This window comes from Pelecanus crispus, chromosome 1 (assembly GCF_030463565.1).
Source record: "Pelecanus crispus isolate bPelCri1 chromosome 1, bPelCri1.pri, whole genome shotgun sequence".
NCBI lineage: Eukaryota > Metazoa > Chordata > Aves > Pelecaniformes > Pelecanidae > Pelecanus > Pelecanus crispus.
In genome coordinates, this window is record NC_134643.1 from 57,417,884 (window position 1) to 57,437,417 (window position 19,534).

The following is a 19,534-nucleotide window of genomic DNA, read 5'->3' on the forward strand; positions in this document are numbered from 1 at the left end:
TCTTAAACAAAGTTCACCAGAACTGTGCTTCTGATGAAGAACTGCAGAATCTGTTAATACACACATAGGCAATGGGAGAAAGAGAAAGCGATCCGATGCTTGCAGTCCTCCCTTTGCTTCCCTCCTTAACAGCAGGGAAACCTGAAACCAAGATAAAAAGCCTTTGTGGGATATTTGATAAATGCAAACACACACTGGATCAGGAGAGGGTTTAAAGTGCACACTTTTATTTTCTATTACAAAGGCTAAAAGAAGCAAGTTTGTTTTTTTTTATTTAAGAACAAAAACAAAAATGTTGTTAAAACATCTACATTATTATCCTGATACTAGACCTTATGAAAGATACTAAGTTCTTTTTTAATAGTAAAGCGTGGTATTCTTAAATTATATTAATACAAAGACATATTAAAGGACTCGAAATCATTACTACCCAGCTCAGAACTGCAGCATCCCCTTGCTATCTTTTCCTTTCACTTGCTAAAACCCATCCATTTTTGACATACAGTTTCATACAAGCTAAGTAGGGTATTTTTTGTTTTTTTACTTCCCCCTGTAAAGGCCAGGTTAACTCCAACACCAGCATCACTTAAATCCCTGCCCCTACCAAAGGATTTGGGAAAAGATTTTCACTAAGTCCTTCAGCATTTAACCAGTTCATCTGAATCAAAGTCTCTACTCTGTGTGAGCGTGTGTCTGTGGTTATTTTACAGGATATGAGATTTTCTTCTAATGTTATAAAATTAAAACATCACTTCTTTTGTTAATAACCCTCGGATTTGGTTCTGTGCTGCAAAATTTTCTTTTTCCCTCACTTGAATGAAGAAAAGAGAGAGTTATCACAGGGTCGTGTGAATGCACCACTAAAACAGCCCTACAACTTGTGGTTTATCTGTTGTAGAGCCGTGAGCACTGAGCAGTGCTGCTAAGCGTACATAACATGCTGAAGAAAACCCTCTTGGCTTGATAAAGTGAGCCTGGGAAGTCAAGTGTGAAGCTTCCTGCCTTTCACAATGTCTCTTTAAATAATATAAGCAAAGCCTTATCATTAAAACTTTACTCACTAGTTAGCAGTATAATACTCCTTCACTGAGATGGGACTGCGAGGACATCCTAGGGGGTTTCAAAAATGTGAACAGGGAAACCTGTCCCATCTCAAAATTTATACCTATCTATATAAAACCCTCCCCTCTTTGTTATTTCCCTTTCCCTAGCCCAAATAGAAGTCTTCATATTTAAACTGGAGATGCTGCGTTTCCTGGCCCGAGTCCTTTTCCTTCACCCTCATTTAAAAGATTCCTTCGATACCACACACATATAATATTATATAGAGCGATATATTTAATACCTGTGTATATATGCTTCACGGGAGGGGTCACATATATACACACTAAAACAAGTCTGGTGACAAAGTACTGCAACACCACAGACCAGGTTATCATATCAGGGAAAACAAAAAGAGATACTCGACGCAACCCCCGTGACCGTGGGCCTCCCTCGCCTCACTCACACTTGCCCTCTCCCCGCCTCGGCCCCACTCCGTCCCTCCAAAGCCCCGCTGAGCAGCTCGGCTCTCATCACAGAGATGGGGAGAGGGGACAGCGACCCACTCTGTAACCTGAACAAGTTATCGTATGAGAAATCACAGCGCAGCGAACGCTAGAGTCACACTAGAGATGCAGATTTGTTTTAAAATAAAAAACATGTTCCAACATTCCCCAATCCAGATTCGCTTTCTTGGCGTCTCTGCCCAAGAAGAGCAGAACAGGATAGCCCAGGAGCTGATGCCTACCTCCTCCCCCGTCCCTCTCTATTTATAAAATTGACTGCTTGAGCACAAGGAGCGCCAGGAGAAGGTACAATCTGGGCAGCTACAGCAAAGGGCAGAGGAGAAAATACAGCACCTGGCCACTCAAAAACTGCCACGTCTGATAACTGCGTTGGTCACTCTCTTTCCCCACAGCACTATGGATCCTTCCTCATCTCATCCTCCTCCCCATACGTGGGCAGAGGTAGAAACAACCACTTCCCTCCCCAGGTCTCCCAGATCTCTCAGAAGCCATCTGTGTTATCACCAGATGTTATGGTCCTGGCCCCTTCCAGGCCAGATCTCAAGGTGCTGTACAGCCAAGAAGGGAAGCTCCTACCAAACCTGTGACCACCATCCACATTTTAAAGAAGAAACAAGCTCAGAGACACATTCAGCTTACTTAGCACACATAGCATCACTGGAAAGACCCAAGACCAGCATGCAGCGCACTCTGCTCCTGGGCCGTAACTACCCCAGTGGAGCTCATGCACCTACCTGGAGGCTGGTTTAGAAAGGTGCCAGTTGCCTCCCCCGCCCCCAGTATCTCCTACATTTCCACATCCGATCTCTCTTGAAGCTGGGAACCTCAAGGATATGGGAGCAGGGAGGGAAAAGGGGGATCCAGCAATGCCAAAGCACCAAGCAGTGCACAGCCAGATTGTATTTACCATGGATATAGCACTGCCAGCCCCAAGGGCTCTGAGCTTGCAGTCCTGGGAGACTTTGTATGAAAAAGGCATCCCTCACGAAGGCTGGGAGGGAGATGTGTTTGTGTTTGAGTGGATGGTGCCATCCATGCATGCAAACCTGCAGAGCGCAGCTGGACTGCAGAGGAGAGGAGGAGAGGGAAGCTCAGGACAGAACACACGTTTACTGCTTACAGGCTGAGACCGCCAGAAAGGACAAGGCTGGCATAGAGAACAGCACTGCCTCTCACCGCTGCCTTTTAGCTACACTCTTTATACCAGACGGCTGTTACCCTTCTCAGCGCCAGCTGATGCCTCAGGGCAATACAGACAGCAGGAGCTTAAGCCTAGATGTTTTAAGCCAGATCTAGCGGTTTTCCTTCTTTTGCACCTCAATTCCTAATTCTTCTGGTACTGAACTCCCAGGAGAGCAGGCCGGCTGCAGCAGCGTAAGTGGGGCTTGCTCTGCAGCACTGAGAAAAGGAGCACATGAACTTCATGGTCACCTTTTCACTAGATGTCTGGCCCTTTCTCTCAGCTTTGTCCTCTGGACCTCTGCAGCCACACTCCGAATTGAAGGGCACAAGAATGACACAAGGAGAAATTCGCCAATTCGCAGCCCAGTACAGACTGGATTCATTACTTTGAATGAAGGACAGTGAAAACAAGAAGATGGAGAGGAAGGAGAATTTGGGGGAAAGAAGAGAGAGAAGACAGATCATAAACTCAGTGAGCATGGCGTTCGCTGGCCAAGGAGAATCAAATTCACAATTTCATTCACCACTAATAAATCATCATCTCATAATCTCAAAATGAAAGAAAAGAAAAAGTTCTCTTTGCGAGACACAGATCTCGCTCTCCCTGCTACTGCCACTCTCGGAAAACCCGCCCCATGTTTCTCCAGCCAACAGGCTCCCTCCACAACCCTTACTATACCCCATCCCGCAATAGGAAGTTGTATTTCCCGAAGTCGTCATCCCTAGGGCAGAGCAGCATGTCCTTGCGGGCTTTGGCTAGTTTCTGTTTCAGCACCTCCCTCCGATCTAGCCACTCCGTCAGCTCGTCCTGGCCGTGGGCATAGCGACACTCCTCTCCTTCGGGGCAGGCCTTGCTCTTCTGGAACCTGCCAGCACAAGGAGCACGATCAGGAGGACACCTCCAGGACAGGGTTTTGAGCTCCCCATCTCAGATACTCGATCAGGGTCCACTGAAACACGCTGCAAACTCTCTTTTCTAAGCGCGAGGTGATTATGCTACAAACCCACGTGCAGCTGGGGAAGGCAACATGGAGGCTGGGTACAGAAACAGAGCAGCGAACAGAGCAACATCTATGAGGGGATTTAGTCAACAGAATGAAATGACATGAGCTGGAACTGGACCAGCAGGGATGAGGAGAAACCACCACACGAGAGGAAATACCACAAGAGACAGCCTTCTCTCTAACCAAAACAGCATTTCTAACCATCACAAGCCTTCTGAAGACACCTCAAGGTGCTGATTCAGAGGGTGTGAGACATTCAAACCATTTAATAAAGAAAGCACTTGGGGTTCCCCCAAGCATCGGGCCAAGCAGACTGTTTAGCAGCCTGAGAGCTGAGAGCATCCTGGCTCTGGAGGGCACAGGTGCAGACATGAAGCTCGCTCTCATTTTCTAAAGACATGCGCTCAGAAATGTACTTTTACCACTCAGTAGTGTGGCTGAGCACCTCTGGGATCCAACAGCAGCCTCACTGTCACCTGAACCTGTCAGCTTGTCCCACTCCTCCTCCAAGTGGAAGTCCCTGGGGACTCCGTGAGAGGAGGAGGAGGTAGTGGTTAAGGAGGAGGAGGAGGGATGACAGAGGCCCTAGGCCTGTTGCCCTGTCCCTGCAGCAGCAGCACAGGAGGGAGATGAAGCAACGGTACCTTTCGCAGAGCCGGAACTCGCCCATGGGGAAGCGGTAGCTCCAGCAGCTGGAGTCACTGTCCGAGGTGAAGACCTTCTCCTTGTGCTTCTCTGACTGGATGTGCTGCTGCCATTGCTTCTTGCTGTTGCTGTTCTTCCCGCAGAGCCAGCAGTGGTAGCCCATCTAACCGGTGCAGACAGAGCAAAGGGCCAGTCAGTGCGTTAACAGTCGCACCCATTGGCTTTCCTCGTGCTGGCACTACCTCTCCCCCTCTCCTTCCAGAGCATCCTTGGAAGCTCTGCTCAGTCTACGACCTCCCACACTTCCCTTGCCATGTCATCTTCAAGGCGTCATGCTGCCACTAAGGGGGAGCAGAGGAGATGGTTCATTGAGGTCTACCTACAGTTCTAATGGGCTCAGAGAACAGGACAGCTCAGTTCACTGACACAGTCCCCTGCCCCTACTGACAGCCCAGATGGGGTCTGACTGCAAGGCCCCCAGGTGCACAGGCAATGCGGGACTCTTCAGGAGCACAAACCCTTACACCAGCCAACACGCCTGGGCTAAGGAGACGCATCTGCCTCTAGTTTTCCAAGGCCTCTGCGCTCCAGACCCAGCTCCTCTCCAACCTTCTCCCTCTTCTTCCAACAGGCCAGCAATGGCTTTGCCAGCATTCCCAGGAGCACGCAGGAACCCTGGGGAGAGGCTGAGCCCACGCAGAAGGGAATCTAAGGTAGACTCCTACTGACTCGAGGATTAACAGAAAAGCCACTGCAGAGCCTTGCTGACCCCGGGTCAATCCCTTTCTGCCTCATCTGTGCTGCCCTTGCTGTGCTGCTCCAAGCTGTCCATTTAACCCTACATTAGCACAGGCTCTTTCCCACAAGAACAATGCAGTCCCTGCTAGCTCACCCCTGGAGCACAGGAGAGGGCAGGCTATCAGCACTGAGGAGGAGAAAGAGGGATGAAGGACAAGAGATCAGCTGATTACCATGATGTCAGCGTAGTCGGTGGGCATCTGGATCTGTTTCTCCCCTTCTCGTGAGGTGAGCGGTGTCCCCTCTCCAGGCTTCCCAGGATTGTGTTTCTTTAGCCACATGTCATAGGTCTGCTGCATATCTAGTACTGCACAAAGGTGACCCGTGAAGTCACTCAGACAACCTCCCGCACCGTGCACAAACTATGAGAAAAAGACAAATGCTGGGGCAGCCCTTCCCTCCCCTCTCCTGCATGGCAGCAGCTGCTGTCAGACTGAAGGCCTGTGCTCGGGAGGCCTGATGTCACCTCCTCAGATGAAAGCCCTGGGGAGAGGAATCAAATTCACACCACACCACCTGGCGTGGGGGGGTATCTTCTGTGAGTCGAGGGGCAAGTGTGACAGCAGCTACACAAAGTATTCAGGAAGGAGGGAAAGTGCCCCAAGATCTCCATGGACTTCACCCCACAAGCTGGTTCTCCATCAGGCCTGATTCTGCTTGACCTCAGCAGACATCTCACTCCAGCCAGGGAGCTAAGGCAGGGGCTGGATTCAGATCTGTCCCTTCCCTCTAAGCCTAAGCTTCATCCTCAGCACCAGAGAGGGAGGAGAGCCCTTAAGCAAGCTGGCCACAGGAAGCACCAGGGAGGGGAGGAAGACCTAATGATAGCTTGCCCCAAGTTCAAAACCTGCCCAGAGGACTGCAGTTGACGTCTCTTGGTGCTTTTGGTTTAAAACCCATTCACCGTACTAGTGGGAAGGGAAATTTTGGGTGGAAGCTTTGACTGCACATCTGCCTTTCCAAGATCAGCTCCTGAGAGAGGCTATGGAAACATAAATGTTTCCAGACACCGATGCGACGCTGTAAGTGTGATGCGGTAGTGATTTACTCCTCACTAAATGGGTAATTGAGGGACTCAAGGCAATTGGGGATAATGAATGCAAATTCCCCCAAACTAAAACAACGCTGTCATTTGAAGATTCACCTTCATGCTTGAGCAAACACACCCAGACTGGTCTGATGTGCTTTAAAGGCCTCAGCAATAAAATGACGAACTGTAACAAGTAACAGCGTTTGGCTGAGCAGAAAGACCCTCCATCCAAGCATAAAGACTGGACAAACTCAGGGCAGGCCTGAAACCCTTCAAGCTTTCCAGCATCTCCCAACACAGCTAGGTGAGCAACTGGACAACTGGGCCTTGCAAAGAGAGTCTTTTTTCCCAGCTTGCTGTTGGTCTGAATAAACAAGGATTGCTGCCAGAGAGCTGGCCATCCAGGACTTGGGCAACCCCCCAGCTATCCCCCAGAAGGTAAGTCGGGAGCCTGCATAATTAATTCCAGACAAGCTCTTCCACAAAGGCACCACCCAACGATGTTCTCATTCAGGATCTCAAATCCACTCCTTTGAATACAATGCCATGAGCAGGGAGCACCGCAGCCCAGGAGTAAGGGATATGAGCAGAAATGGGCAAGAAAGCCAAGGCAGGTACAATACAGACAGGAAAAGATACAGGAGCAGCTACAGGTCAGGACTGGTGCTTTGGCAGAGCTCCATACAAAGCCAGGCCTGGGACAGTACAGGCAACTGGAGGGACATCAGAGGGTGGATTCAAAGAGCTGCAGAAAGGGAGGGCAGCAATGGAGCAATGCAAGACATTGGACCACTGTGTGCTAGTCCCAGAGCGAGGGACTCAAGATATACATGCATGTTTAAGAAAAGAGCAGCTCTAAATTACTGTAGACAGACCTGCCCCATAATCCCACCTAAGCTTATGGTACCAGCTCTGTCCAGCTCCATCTCTGTTGTCAAGGGTATGTCTTAACAGACCCTGCATCCACTGCCCAAATGTCCTCTTCCCTCTCCCCAAACTCTCTGGCCCATGTTTCCCCCACTCACTTTTATTTTCCTTCATGAAGGTCCACATGTCTCTCTCCTCAGGGCTGTGGGCGAAGGAGCAGTTGCCCACATACTGGCATTTCCTGCCATTTTGTGCGTGGATACACAACTGTTAAAAGACAGAGCAAAATTTAGCATCTGCACAAACACCCCTTGCTAGAGGGGAAAGTGGGTTCAAAAAACCAGCTGGAACATTAAACTGCACACAGGAGAGGTCGCAAACAGGACACTTCATACATCATTAACTCATCCTTCTTTTCCTCAAGCTCCTGATGACATGAAGGTAAAGACTTCCCTATAAACATGCAGGCAGCTCAGTTCAGCACCTGGCCTCTCTCGTTGCCATTTCCATTAGGTGACAGGGTACAGGTATGGTTAGCACTGGCCCTGGGGGAGACAGCAGGGAGCAACCTGGATCGACCCAACAGTGTCTCCTGCTGGTCACATTGCTGGTCCCCAAAGGTGACTCATTCTCCAGCCATCTCCAAGTGGGTGAAGAGTGGCCTTATGGGTTGCTTAGACCGCACCAGCATGCACAACTTTACCTCGCAGCTACCAACAGCATTGCCAGAGAAAACAAGAAGCTTTCCAAGGATTGTATTTACTGATTGTCCCTTCTCCCCTAGTCCTGCCACCAGAGGAGGACAACAGTATGGAGACCAGCTGTCCCACACAAATCAGGGGGGAAAAGACAACGCTGTTCCTCTCTAGCGAGGGCTGGGTAGAAGCTCAGGCAAAGCACACTCATATGGCGACTTGCCTTTGCTGCATGATCTGCAACTCACCTGCTGGCCTCGTCTCCTACTGCAGCATCTGTAAATAACTCCCCAGCTTCCAGCAACTGGCCTGCAACTAGAGAGTGCTCAAGGCCTTACGAGTGGCCTTGCACCTGCCCATGGACTAAGGGGCACCAGATCCCACAGGGTAGGAGGGAGAGGAGCTTTCTCTTTTCGGGGAAAAACAAAAGAAGGGGGAGAGAGAAATTATCCAACCTCCAACCCCAGCCCTGAATATGGCGATTGATATCTGTAGTTTTCCTCACAGCACGTGTCTTTTTAGCTGAGTTCTTAGTTTTGCTTTCAAAACACATCATGAGCAAGTTTCACAATCTACGGCAGCACAGCCACAGCAAAGGCAGGGATAGGCTTCTCCCAAGCGCTCCGTCTCACCTCTCACCCACATTGAGAAACCCTGACCTAAGGGGAGACTTAAATCTCATTTCCAAACCGTGTGCCAGCCACTTCTCGAGACGCTGACTGAATTAACAGCAACGTCAGAAACTCACATACATACACAGACTGGTTTAAATGGGTGCTGCTCCTCCTCCTGCTCCACTCTTTTGCTGGATGCGTTTGCGATCTTCCTGCCCTCAGTCTGTCCTTGCCTCCCACCTCAGCCAAAACATGCCTGCTTCCCTGCCAGGACTACAAGGGACCAGCCCTCAAAGCACTACACCATGCCAGGAGGGAAGGGGAAGGGGCACCTGGCTGTGCTGGGCATGGGGCTTACATCATATTGCTGTGGGAAGTTGCGAATGGAAGGCAGTGGTCGGACAGACACCCACTTCTTCTTTGCTTTGGACATCACCAGCAGGACGCGACGTTCCTTCGTCCAACTGAAGAAGAGAGAATAAATCAAGACAGGCAAAGGAAGAGCAGAACAAGGTTTTGTTTTCCTCAGAGACCCTTAAATATTGCGAGATGACCAGATCCTCCAGTCCAGCTTGTCCCTGCCACTATCTGGCTGCTCCTAGACATACACATCGGTGACACAGAAATCACAAGAAGAGTGTTTTAGGAGGGTTTCTCCCTGTACTAATCACATATTTTCCACGGTATCTCTTCTCATAAAGCCACAAAAGTCTCCCCCAAGTCTCACATGGCATCAACCATGGGTTACTAAACAGCTGCACTCCACCCTTTGACACAGACAATTCTTGTGCAATCAGTATTTGGGAATATTTTCTGTTTGAAAGGTGCAGTAGAAATGCAAGACATTACAAGCATCGCCTTATGATCAGGTGCCAGAAAGTATTCATTCTCCTGCAGCTCCAGCAAACGATCACCAGGAGATACCCTGGGCAAAACCCCCAGCTCTATTCAGCAGCTGCACAAAGAGGTGTTATCCTTCCCATTCCAGGAACTGATCCTTGCCTGCTCACTTCCTCCAGCAACTGCTGCTTCGGTCTCTTTTTCATCAAAGGTCTTACATTTGCCATAGGATGCTGGACTGTGCCTTTGTGGCTTGTGTTATGGGAAGTGAAGTCCTATAAACCCTCCCACCCTATCCTGCCAGGCTGCCTGGGTGAGAGGTGCCACAGTTTCCATGATCCAATGGTGCCTTCCCAGCTGATATTCCTCTTCTTATCGCACCAAACATCCTCACAGGCCCCAAGGAGCCAGGAGGTGCAAACAGACAAGACATGCATCAGAGAAGAGCAACCGAAGCAATGAAAGAGCCAAGGAAACTAATTTAAAAGCAAGCAGAACACCTGGAATCATTGCTAATAGCAACCTGAGAGACATCTGCAAACAGCTAGGAGTATAAACAAAAGCAGAGAAGGACTACCTTAGTGACCTTGCTAAGAAGAAATGATAGCAACTGGGAAAAGAGGGAATTGTGGGAGCTGGACTGCACACACCAGGAGTAACAGTCTACACAATGCTGGCAGCAAATACAACAGTGAAGAAGAGAGCTGGGAACTGGAAAACAGCTATCCGCAATGCTTGCTATAGTGACAAACACCCCGAGCAGCAAGAGGCTGCTAGGAAACCTTACAGCCTCTTCTAAAGAGTTCAAATGAAGCCCTGGAGAAGGTAAGAGGAGAAATTCCTGCCCTTGAGAAGGGGTGGGGTAAAGAGAAGGTTGCATTGCTCACCAGTGGCGGGCTTTGGCACTACAGTACTTGAGGTCTTTATCTGGCTCCACCAGCTGCCCATTCCTCCAGCACTGGCCACAAACAAATTTCATCTGGAGGTCAAAGGTGCTTGACGTGGGAGCCCGGGGAGAAGCCTGGGGAAGAGAACCACAACCTCAGGCAAACAGAGCCAAAATGCACCCCCCATACTGCCACAGAGACGCTGGCGGCTCCCTGCACACCTGCGTGCCAGCGACAAGCCAGATTAAATCAGAAACAGCCCAGGTCTCCTTCGCCAGTGTTAGCTGGTGACCCATCGAGATACCAGACGGGAGCAAAACCACTGCTTGCTTCAGCATGATTTCCTGGGCTTTGACGTCTGGCCAAAAGCACAGCCAGCCTGGCAGCTTCAAGCGCTGACCGAGGCTGGCTGCGAAACCCCTGCAGCATATCTCCATGTACAGGCAAGCTCTGCGAGACCTGTCCCAGCGCTTAATCCCCGCTTCCCTGCAGGGAGGGCAATCCATGTCCCCCTCATTACCCATGGAGAGGGCTCAGTCGCACAGCCGACAGAGCCCCCCTGGGAGGAGGCCAAGCTGTGCCACAGTGCAGGACCCACCCCTCCCTCTTTTGGACCAAGAGGCTCATGTCACGCCTAGCATTTGACACACTGAAGTCAGAGCTGGGTCCTCTTGTTAATACCCTTCAAAGCCATTTCTGGGCATGTTTCCATCCCTCACAGTTCCTTTGCACCAGACCTCACAGGCAGTTAATCATGATCTCTGGACAGAGGTACAGCCATCAATACACATATTTCATATCCTCTCAGCCACTTGGCTTCACTGGCCTTCTACCTGTCTCCTTGAGAAGGCTCTTTTGGGATTATGACTAACAGATTGTGGAGGGGTAAAAAAATGGAGCCAGTCCCATACCACCGCTACTTCATGTTAGAATTCTGAGCAAATCTCTGGAAAGCCATTTACGTTTTGTATCATCACTGGAAGACATGAGGCTGGTGTCTCCAGTTCATTTCCAAACCAGAGAGCAAACCTGACCGGACGCCAGTGGCCCTGGGCACAGGAATACGTGAGGGTACAAGCAAGAACCTAAAAGAACATCACATCCTGGTCATCAAGCCAACCGTGAAGCACAAAGGTCATGTACGAGTAAAACAGCTCCCTGACTGCTAACCACATAAGCAGCCCATCCCAGCTGCCATGCCTTGACTTCTAACTCTGAGCATTTAATAAGGAGCAGACAGGCAAAACACATCCCTGAGGAGCAGGCTTCTGCCAGCAATCAATTAACAGTGGCGTGGACCCTATGCACATCCCTCGGCAAAGGGAAAAGAGCAAGCACAGGTGGTGCAGAATCAAAGCATCTCCCAGGAAACGCCACACCAGCTATCGACTGCCACGCTGCATCCTCCAGACCCAGTCTTTCAGAGAAGCAGAGCTGACATACAAAGGGTCCTCCATCGCTGTGAAAAGCTGACCAGAGAGCTGACCTTTGCCTGTGGTGACTACAAGAGGCCATCGCTGCTCTGGATGTCCCAGCAAAAGGACCCTTCCAGAGAACCATCATCTCTCTTGAAAAGTAGCATCAATTCTGGCCTACTCGCCTGCAGGACAGCCTTTCTGGTGGGTGACATCCAGCACATGACTTCTCGTTCATCTGTCAGCTTTTGCCAGTGCTGGTGGCTACTGAGTACACACCAAAGTGGCTGGCTGTGGGATGAGCAGGGTTGAGACCTGGGATATCACAGAAAGCAGTAAGATGCCTCCCTCTCAGACGTGTGGCCTTTGAACAGTAGTTTTAATCTCCACTTGTCTCCAACGAAAATTACACTACAGCTCGCCACTGACCCACTAAACCTATAGGCCTAAGTAATAAAATGGCACTGCTGGCATATTCCCTTTTATCAGCCCAATGCTATCTACCATAGAATCCTCCAGGCGACAGATCTCTCAGCACAGCCAGGAAGCTCAGCTCAAATTTACTGACCCAGCAAAATGAAAAATCAAGTGGCTCCAGAAGGCACAACGGATCAGAGATAAAGAAAATGTTTCTTAGCTAATTCTGATGATCTGGGCTGCTTTTTCCACAAATTCTTAATCAAAAGAAGCCCTGTGCATTTCTTTATCAGAGTCATGCAAACTGCTGGTCAATCCAGTGGGTGTGTGGGCTCCCAAGGGCATTAGGAGCCAAGCGAAAAATCAAAGCTGCTGTTGTTGCTGCTACATGACTGTATTTGTAAAGGCAAGACACATACCTGGCAAGCTGCTGATAACCAACAGTGTGGAAATTAGTATCACATGAGGCTCTAGCAGACGAAGCCAGGCAAAAGTGCCTCGGGCTGTGGCACCACCCCTTGCTATGAAGCCAGACAATATAGTGTTAGCTATGCACCACAGCAACCAAATAAATAGAAGTCTTTGGCGCAACAGCTCTCCACTTCAGGCTTTGCAGAAAGCAACAGCCCCAGAACGGCCATCATGTCTCACAACTTCAGGAACCCCTCTCAGCGATACTGAAATGCTCTCTGGAGGAGCCACGTGCCTCGGGGGACTACATGAGGAGCGCAGGTTACTCAGCCACCTAACCAAGTGGGCTGTACTTAGGTGTAAGTACCCCTTATTAGAGATTTTCCTTTCCTCTCCTTGCTTAAATTGCTAATTTTGAGGCCAGTTTTTATGGGGGCCCTGCAACTGGCTAGTGAGGTAAAACAAAATAGCCCTCAAAACCCAGAAAAACAGAGGGCTTAAAACCCCTCAGTTCCCAGGGATACGATGCGAGTCAAGGAACCCCAGCTACCTACAACAGTGTCTCCTGCTGACTGCCTCTTCCACCTGCAGCCACTGGGTTTACTCCTACAGCAGCCTCTGTGGGGCCAAATTTGTGGGGCCAAGTGCAAGATCCCTGGCAGATGTTTAGCAAGTGATATATCTTCACATTCCACTTGTTGCTAAGTATCCTGACTTGCATCATCACAGCTGCTGGGTCACTGTATGCTGCCTGCCTGCCTCTTTTCTCCACAACTGCATAGCCCCAGCCACTGAGTCCAGCTGGCAGCTGTGACAAAACTGCAGCAAAATCCCTGGGAGTGACTTTGCTTCTGCTGACCAGAGGGCACCAGGGCGAGTGTGGATCACAGGGGTTGGTGGGAAGGAGGGGTCTGCTTTTATAGCACTCCTGGGAAGTTGTCTTTGCCAGGGAGCCAACTTCAAAAGCTGGAAGGATGCTGAGAAAACTCTGAGTCACATTAGCCTGCTTGGATGGGAGAAAATAATGGCAAAAGTAAACATCCCTCAACAGATACGTTCATCCTGCCCCTGGGGTCTTCGGCAGCAAGTCAGTATCTCATCCCAGAGCACAGTCCTCTGGCTGAATACGTGCTGATGCCAAAGCCACAGTCTGCTATTGCAAACACGTGCATCTGGCTGACTCAGCTCTTGTCTCCCTGCACAGTGCCAGTGCCAGGCTGCCAATCCCTACAGACAACTGATGGTGCTGCTGATAGGCGCTTTTTGACTGTACCAACAAGGCTGGTGCTTCGTCTCCACACAAAATGATGCCCTGGAAAGGTGGAGGGTGCACTCCAGCTCCGCAACAGGCATTTGTGGGCGCAACCAGATTTTGCCATTGGCCGCGAGCCCTAACACTGCCCACAGGGCCCAGAAATTGTAGCTCTCCGCCCATCCCCTGACAGCTGATGTAGCAGGCACTAGCGTTTCTCTTCCTGATCCTCTGCCCCTGCAAGCCACCATAGCCAGAAATAAAACCCTCACTCAGCATCCAGATCCCACGTGCTTCAGAGCACGTGCTCTGACCATGCCTGCCGAACAACTTGTTCTTCCAACAGCAACACCTCCAGACAAAGGTGAATTTGAAGCTTACAGGAAAACAGCTGTCCATCTATCTTTTTTTATCCTCAGATTATGCACCGAGAATGGCAAGACAGAGCTTTCTGGAAAATGCAGACAGATTCACAGCAGGTAGGACAGAACCAGTCACTAGACTTCACTCTCCGTGGGGCACAGATTGCTGATATAAATCCAACTACTGTCTGCAAATTCACACTTAGTTTCTTCCACTGTGGAGATGCAGGCAGCTGCCTCTGTCCCCACACCAGGCAGAAAGAGATCATAGCCACTTCTCATATAATACTGGCTGTTAGAAACTTGTCCTCTCAGCTTCCTGAGAGGCTAGAACATATTCCTTAAGCAAGTCAGACAGCTTTGGTCCAGAGACCTTGGTTACTCTGGACTGCTGCTTCCCATTCCTCTCCCTCAACCATTTCAGACCACAACAGAACATACACAAAGGTATGTTGCTGAGCATCTCCTCAAAGATGACTTCATCTCACGCAGCATAACCAGTACACAGGTAGACACAGAGTCCACTGCAAGCATCAGTGCAATCACTTGCATCTTTCCTGTTAGGCTAACACATGCCCATCAGACCTGCTTTTCCCCAGCATCAGTGCCCTACAGCCTTCAGAACACTTCTGCTGGCCCATAACCTAACCAAAAAAAGCTGAGTGAGTGGCTTGGATCCCTTTCCTATAAAACAACTCCTCTGCAGGGTGCTCACAGGCTGCACTCAGTGCTAGTCTCTGCAGAGGGAATCCTGGGTGAAAGGTCCCAGACAAAGGCGAAGCACCCTTGCTCTGACAGTAAGGCACAGGCCAAGTGGTGGTGAGCTCAGGCCTCCACAACAGGAAAGCAAGCTGTCAAATGGGAACAAAAAGGGGTCACAACATTTTCCCCACCATTTTGCAGGGGAGAGAATTGCTCCTACGCCTGAGAGCTTGCTAGGAGGCATGAAATTTCTCATCTCATCAGATGTTATCTTCTGAAAGTAATTCAAGAACAAAAAACTCCCTGTTCAAATGGCAAAACTGCTTTAGTTCAACCTCAGGGCTGGGCTGAGAATTGTCCTCACTGGGTGGGCTCTGCTCCTACACTACAGAACACCCCCCTAGGGAAAAAGAAGGATAAGGCAGCACCACCTGTAGCCAACACGTTGGAAGAAAGCAAACAAAGAGGTGCCTTTTGCTTATAACACACTGCTCCAGATAAAGCTCTTGGCAGTGCTGGAGGGTGCAGCCAGAGGCACCTTCTCCCGCACTGAGAGACTCATGGCACAGAGAGGCACAGCTCACAGCCTCCTCCTGGCAAAGCGCCACCAAGATCTCTGCCCAGCCTCAACAGCACCTGAGTTGCAAGTTCCACCCACTCCGTGTTTAGAGCAGTCCTGTGGGTCATGAGTAATTTCTTAGAGTCCTTCAAACTGCCGTATCGTCCCCTGGCCACCAAAGGGCAGCAGGACACCTGTGATCCCCACTCTATGTGGCCATGGTCCCTGAAGTCTCCCAATTTCACTAGCAAGGTGTCGCAGGAAGCATCATTGTCTGCGCATTGCCCTCCCTGCTCTGGAGACTTCACCCCACCACTGCACAGAGCAGATAACAGCACTGCAAAACAAGGCACAAAGCTCATCACTAGCACTGCAACCAGGAAAGCTCTCAGCTGTCTTCCTCCTCAATGGCCAGCCTGGTCTGCCTGGGACCTATCAGGCACAGCAGTGGGAAGAAAAGAAGAGAAAGTGCTGGAACAGCTGGGAGCAAAACCAGGCTGCAAGCCCTAGACGCACCTTACTTACCATGCTGTTCGCTGGTTTGCTGGCATGTGCTTCCATCTGCTGCCAGTATTTCTTCGATTCCTGCACAATATCTTCATGGGTCATTCCTGGGAACAAAAGGAGACAGGACTGAGCTACCCTGCTTTGGCCAAGAGAAGAGAGGGAGGGAGGGGTTGCAGGACTTCCTACGCTGGGGCTTAGCAACCCCTGTGTGGCTGACAGCTCCCAACAGTCCCACTGGTAATGTCAGGACATCCGTTGTGAGGGGACCCACCACACAACGTGTTTAAGCACAGGCTAAGGAAGCTCCTCTCTCCACACAAGCCAAATGAAAGGGGAAGAGTTCGGTCTTGTGGGCTCATTCAGACCTGGCATTCTGCTCAGGCTGTCTGCAAAGGACCCAGATGCTGCCTCCAAGATGATGATTCTTGACTAGGGGTCAAGACCTTGACGACCAAGGCTGTCCCCCAACACCATATGAACAAATCCTACCCAAGGCCCTGAAGACAATGCTTTGTTACTGTTGATCTACTGTATATTGGAGTTTTTGCCACTAGCTTGGAAGATCACAGATATTCCACTGAGACATCTAGCATCTCTAAGACCCCAGAAGTCTCACCTAATCCCTGCTGGGATTAATTAGCCTGTTATACACTTCAACTTGTGGGGGCTGCCCATCAATCAATAGGTGAAAAGGAAAGTTGAAATTCAACACAAACACCAAGTGCAATCAAGGTAGCAAGGAAAGACCAACAGTGCAAAACCAACCAAGGAACAGCTGCTAGTATGTAACCAGCAAGGAAAGATCTGCAAGGTTTCAGTAATCAGAAATGCAACATCAGACAACAAGAAAAAGGATTGGTCAGACCTCATCTAAGGAATTAGCTCCTGACCAGCTCAAGTGGTGAGGGAACAGCCCCTGCCAGCACCAACCAGTTAGATGGGCGCTACGATTCTCAGAGCATTAAACAGCAAGAGAAAAGTATGTAAGAATAGGAAGTGTCTGGTCAATGCGAGGAGCCATGTTATTTAAGTGCTAAAAGGACCAGAGATAGCTGCTGAAACAAACTGAAGCAAGTATCTTACAACAGCCAGCTGACTGCAAAAAGTGGGGTGCTGAGGATGGCCTTGACGCAGCACCCCCTGCACAGAGAGGTTGCAAAATTGCGTGCTTTGCTTTTGCCTACAGCTTTTATTATTGAAGTGAGGTGTTCCCCAGGCATGCCACATGGACACAATCTTTGATCTGGGAGCCAGCATGTTGCAGAATTTAAGGGTCAGCAAACACAAGTTTTCACCTCAGCTTAGGCTGTGTGTAACTTGGGTAAGTCACAGCATTCCTGACCTCAGTTTCCCCATCTGTGATTTCAGCTGTCCAGGTCCCTGACAGGCGACAACACTTCTGTTTGTACAGAGCTTGGACAAGGTGAAAAGCATTCAGGGAACTTTACCATTCTTCGAGAACATTTGCTCAGGCCTCCAAAATGGCAGCTGCTGCATAGCTGGTACTACTCGCAGATCAGAGCTGTTTGTGCATTTTCTTCTTCTTAACCATTAATCCCAGAAGAAACCGTGTAGAGTTAGAAAAATTGCAACTCCCTCTTCTGTGTCCTAGTAATCCAGGGCTGGACACAACACTGATCTGTACTTTGGGGACAAAAACTATAAAGCTGGGAAAACCACAGCAAAAAGTTAACGGGCTGCGCTGGACCTGCCAGAGAAAGGGCTGAAGCAGCTCCCATCTTCTCCATTCTGCACACCTGCACTGTGATCCTTGGGGTGCAGAACCAATGGGAGAGGCTTATACAGCTCATCATAAGACTGAATTTCAAATGAAATTCTTAGCAAATGACTGCCGCCTTCCAGTCTGAGAAATCTGAACTAACTCAACAATACGTTCTAGAAATGTGGTGGTTGGGAAGAAAACCCCTTCCCAAATATGAAAGGATGTCTCCAAAGCATGAACTGTCCCAAAGAGATGATCTGGGAACCAAAATGCCCATGTGTTGATTACTTACAACATTTCAGCATCTTTTGCAACATCATTAGTGAGGACAAAGACTCTGTGATTTCCACTGATGGAGGAAGATAGCCAGATATGTCTGTGAAAAGCCACAGTGAAGACAAAAACAGTCCTGCCTGTCCACATTTTCAGATCTTGGGAACCTTTACTCCACTAATACAATCCTTTATCCCTATGAACAAAGCCACAGGCTCTGTAAAAGCTCAAATGGCTGTGAAATGCAACAGCCCACTGGTTTCAAACGCAAGCTGCTATGAACGATGCCCCTTTCCTATTCTTGTCGAGCAAATGGTGCCCAAATCAAACTCTCTGCTCCAAAGCTAAAGCATTCCCAGAGAATGGTGACAACTACCTTTCATCTCTGTTTCCATAATGAGGGCTACACTTAAGAGAGGTAATAAACTACTACTTCAGGAAGGCAAATTCACAAGGAAAGCAGGCTTGTATATGCAGCCCCGCAGAAAAAACACCCAAAAAGATGATGGCTCTCCCATTTTTGGAAAAGATGGAATAAGCACAAGGCTTACTGACCACCTCTGCAGCTAAACTCATGGCTTGTTGCATCTCCTCAGCTTCCCTTTTGGAAATCGGTTCTTCAAGTAAAGAAGGCAAGAAGCAAAATCAATCTAACCACTTCTTCTACAGGCTGAAGAGGAAGGAATAGGGAGGGAGGGAAGGAGGGAGCAAAGAAACTTTTTCTTTAAAAAAAAAAAACCCAACCAAAATAAACCAACAATGGGACAGGAAAAAGAGTAAGGTCCTTGAATATTAGAGTGCCCAGAGTACTATGGGCAGTATCATAAGCATGTAGGGCAGCAATGGTGGCCTACCACTCACATGCAACATGCTGTCTTAGAAGCTCTGGTGTAGTAATTTTTTAATTTCCTGTGGTCACAAGTAAGCAAGGCCAAACAAGAAGAATAAAAGATGGCATTTGCCACAGTGTGCTACTTGTTCATCGCTGTCCCTCATCAGCCAAGCCAAGGCCAAGGACTGCACTGAACAACAGTAACAGGTGCTTGAACAATAAATTAAACAAATTGCCCCCAATTACATCAAAGAATGGTGAGAAACATGCATAATGTGTTTCCCCTCTGAAGTACTCCCATTACCAGGCTGGGTTCTGCACTAAACAAGACCCTGTGGTGAAAACAGAGGTAGGTAGCACTGTGGGTGGACCAGCATCTACTCAGTTAACAGGAGAGCAGCAAGAGAAACCCTCCAATGTGTCAGAGAGAGAAAGAGAGAACTGAAAGTGCCAGATGTGGCAGTGTCATCATATGAGTGACCTGAATATAATTTCTGCAATAGCCTCTTCAGAGGTACGTCATCAAAGCCTTTTTGGGAAACACCAAGTATCTTGTCATTTCCCACCGTTGGTGAATTTGTTTAGAGAAACTGGAGATGCAGAGCCCTCCTCTATATAACTGCTTTGTCACGGTGAATTTGTTTAGAGAAACTGGAGATGCAGAGCCTTCCTCTATATAACTGCTTTGTCACCTGCGCATGCTGCCATTCTCACTGCACCAGATGCTCACTCAGGGACCCAACTGCTATTTAGGGTCTTGCACAGGATTTAAGCACCAAAACACCTCTGGGGATTCAGCCCTACCTAATAATCATTTCAACTTATGCAGCTGGTCCTAAGGGAAAGGCTTCCTGGTGTGCAAATTACAGTAGCACATGTAAAGGGACAAGGGCCAAATCATCTCACAGAACACCTTGGCCCTCTTTTCTGTATCCCTGAGGAGACAGAGTA

The 19,534-nt window shown here is 49.2% G+C and overlaps 1 protein-coding gene across 9 annotated transcripts in view; it reads right to left on the bottom strand.

The window, feature by feature from the left end:
• Window positions 1-271: 271 nt before the first annotated feature.
• The window catches only part of ZC3H7B (zinc finger CCCH-type containing 7B), a 49,601-nt gene continuing 30,338 nt past the window's right edge, over window positions 272-19,534 (bottom strand). For 7 of the 9 annotated variants that reach the window (XM_075709632.1, XM_075709645.1, XM_075709611.1 and 4 more), the window contains exons 17-23: window positions 15,765-15,859; window positions 10,131-10,264; window positions 8,762-8,867; window positions 7,253-7,361; window positions 5,371-5,504; window positions 4,399-4,562; window positions 272-3,616 (exon numbers count right to left, since the gene is read on the bottom strand). In XM_075709632.1, coding sequence (XP_075565747.1) covers window positions 3,424-3,616; window positions 4,399-4,562; window positions 5,371-5,504; window positions 7,253-7,361; window positions 8,762-8,867; window positions 10,131-10,264; window positions 15,765-15,859 — 935 coding nt within the window. In that variant the 3' untranslated portion in view covers window positions 272-3,423. The remainder of the gene's footprint in view (window positions 3,617-4,398; window positions 4,563-5,370; window positions 5,505-7,252; window positions 7,362-8,761; window positions 8,868-10,130; window positions 10,265-15,764; window positions 15,860-19,534) is intronic. The other 2 variants (XM_075709656.1, XM_075709627.1) reach the window with 1 other exon arrangement.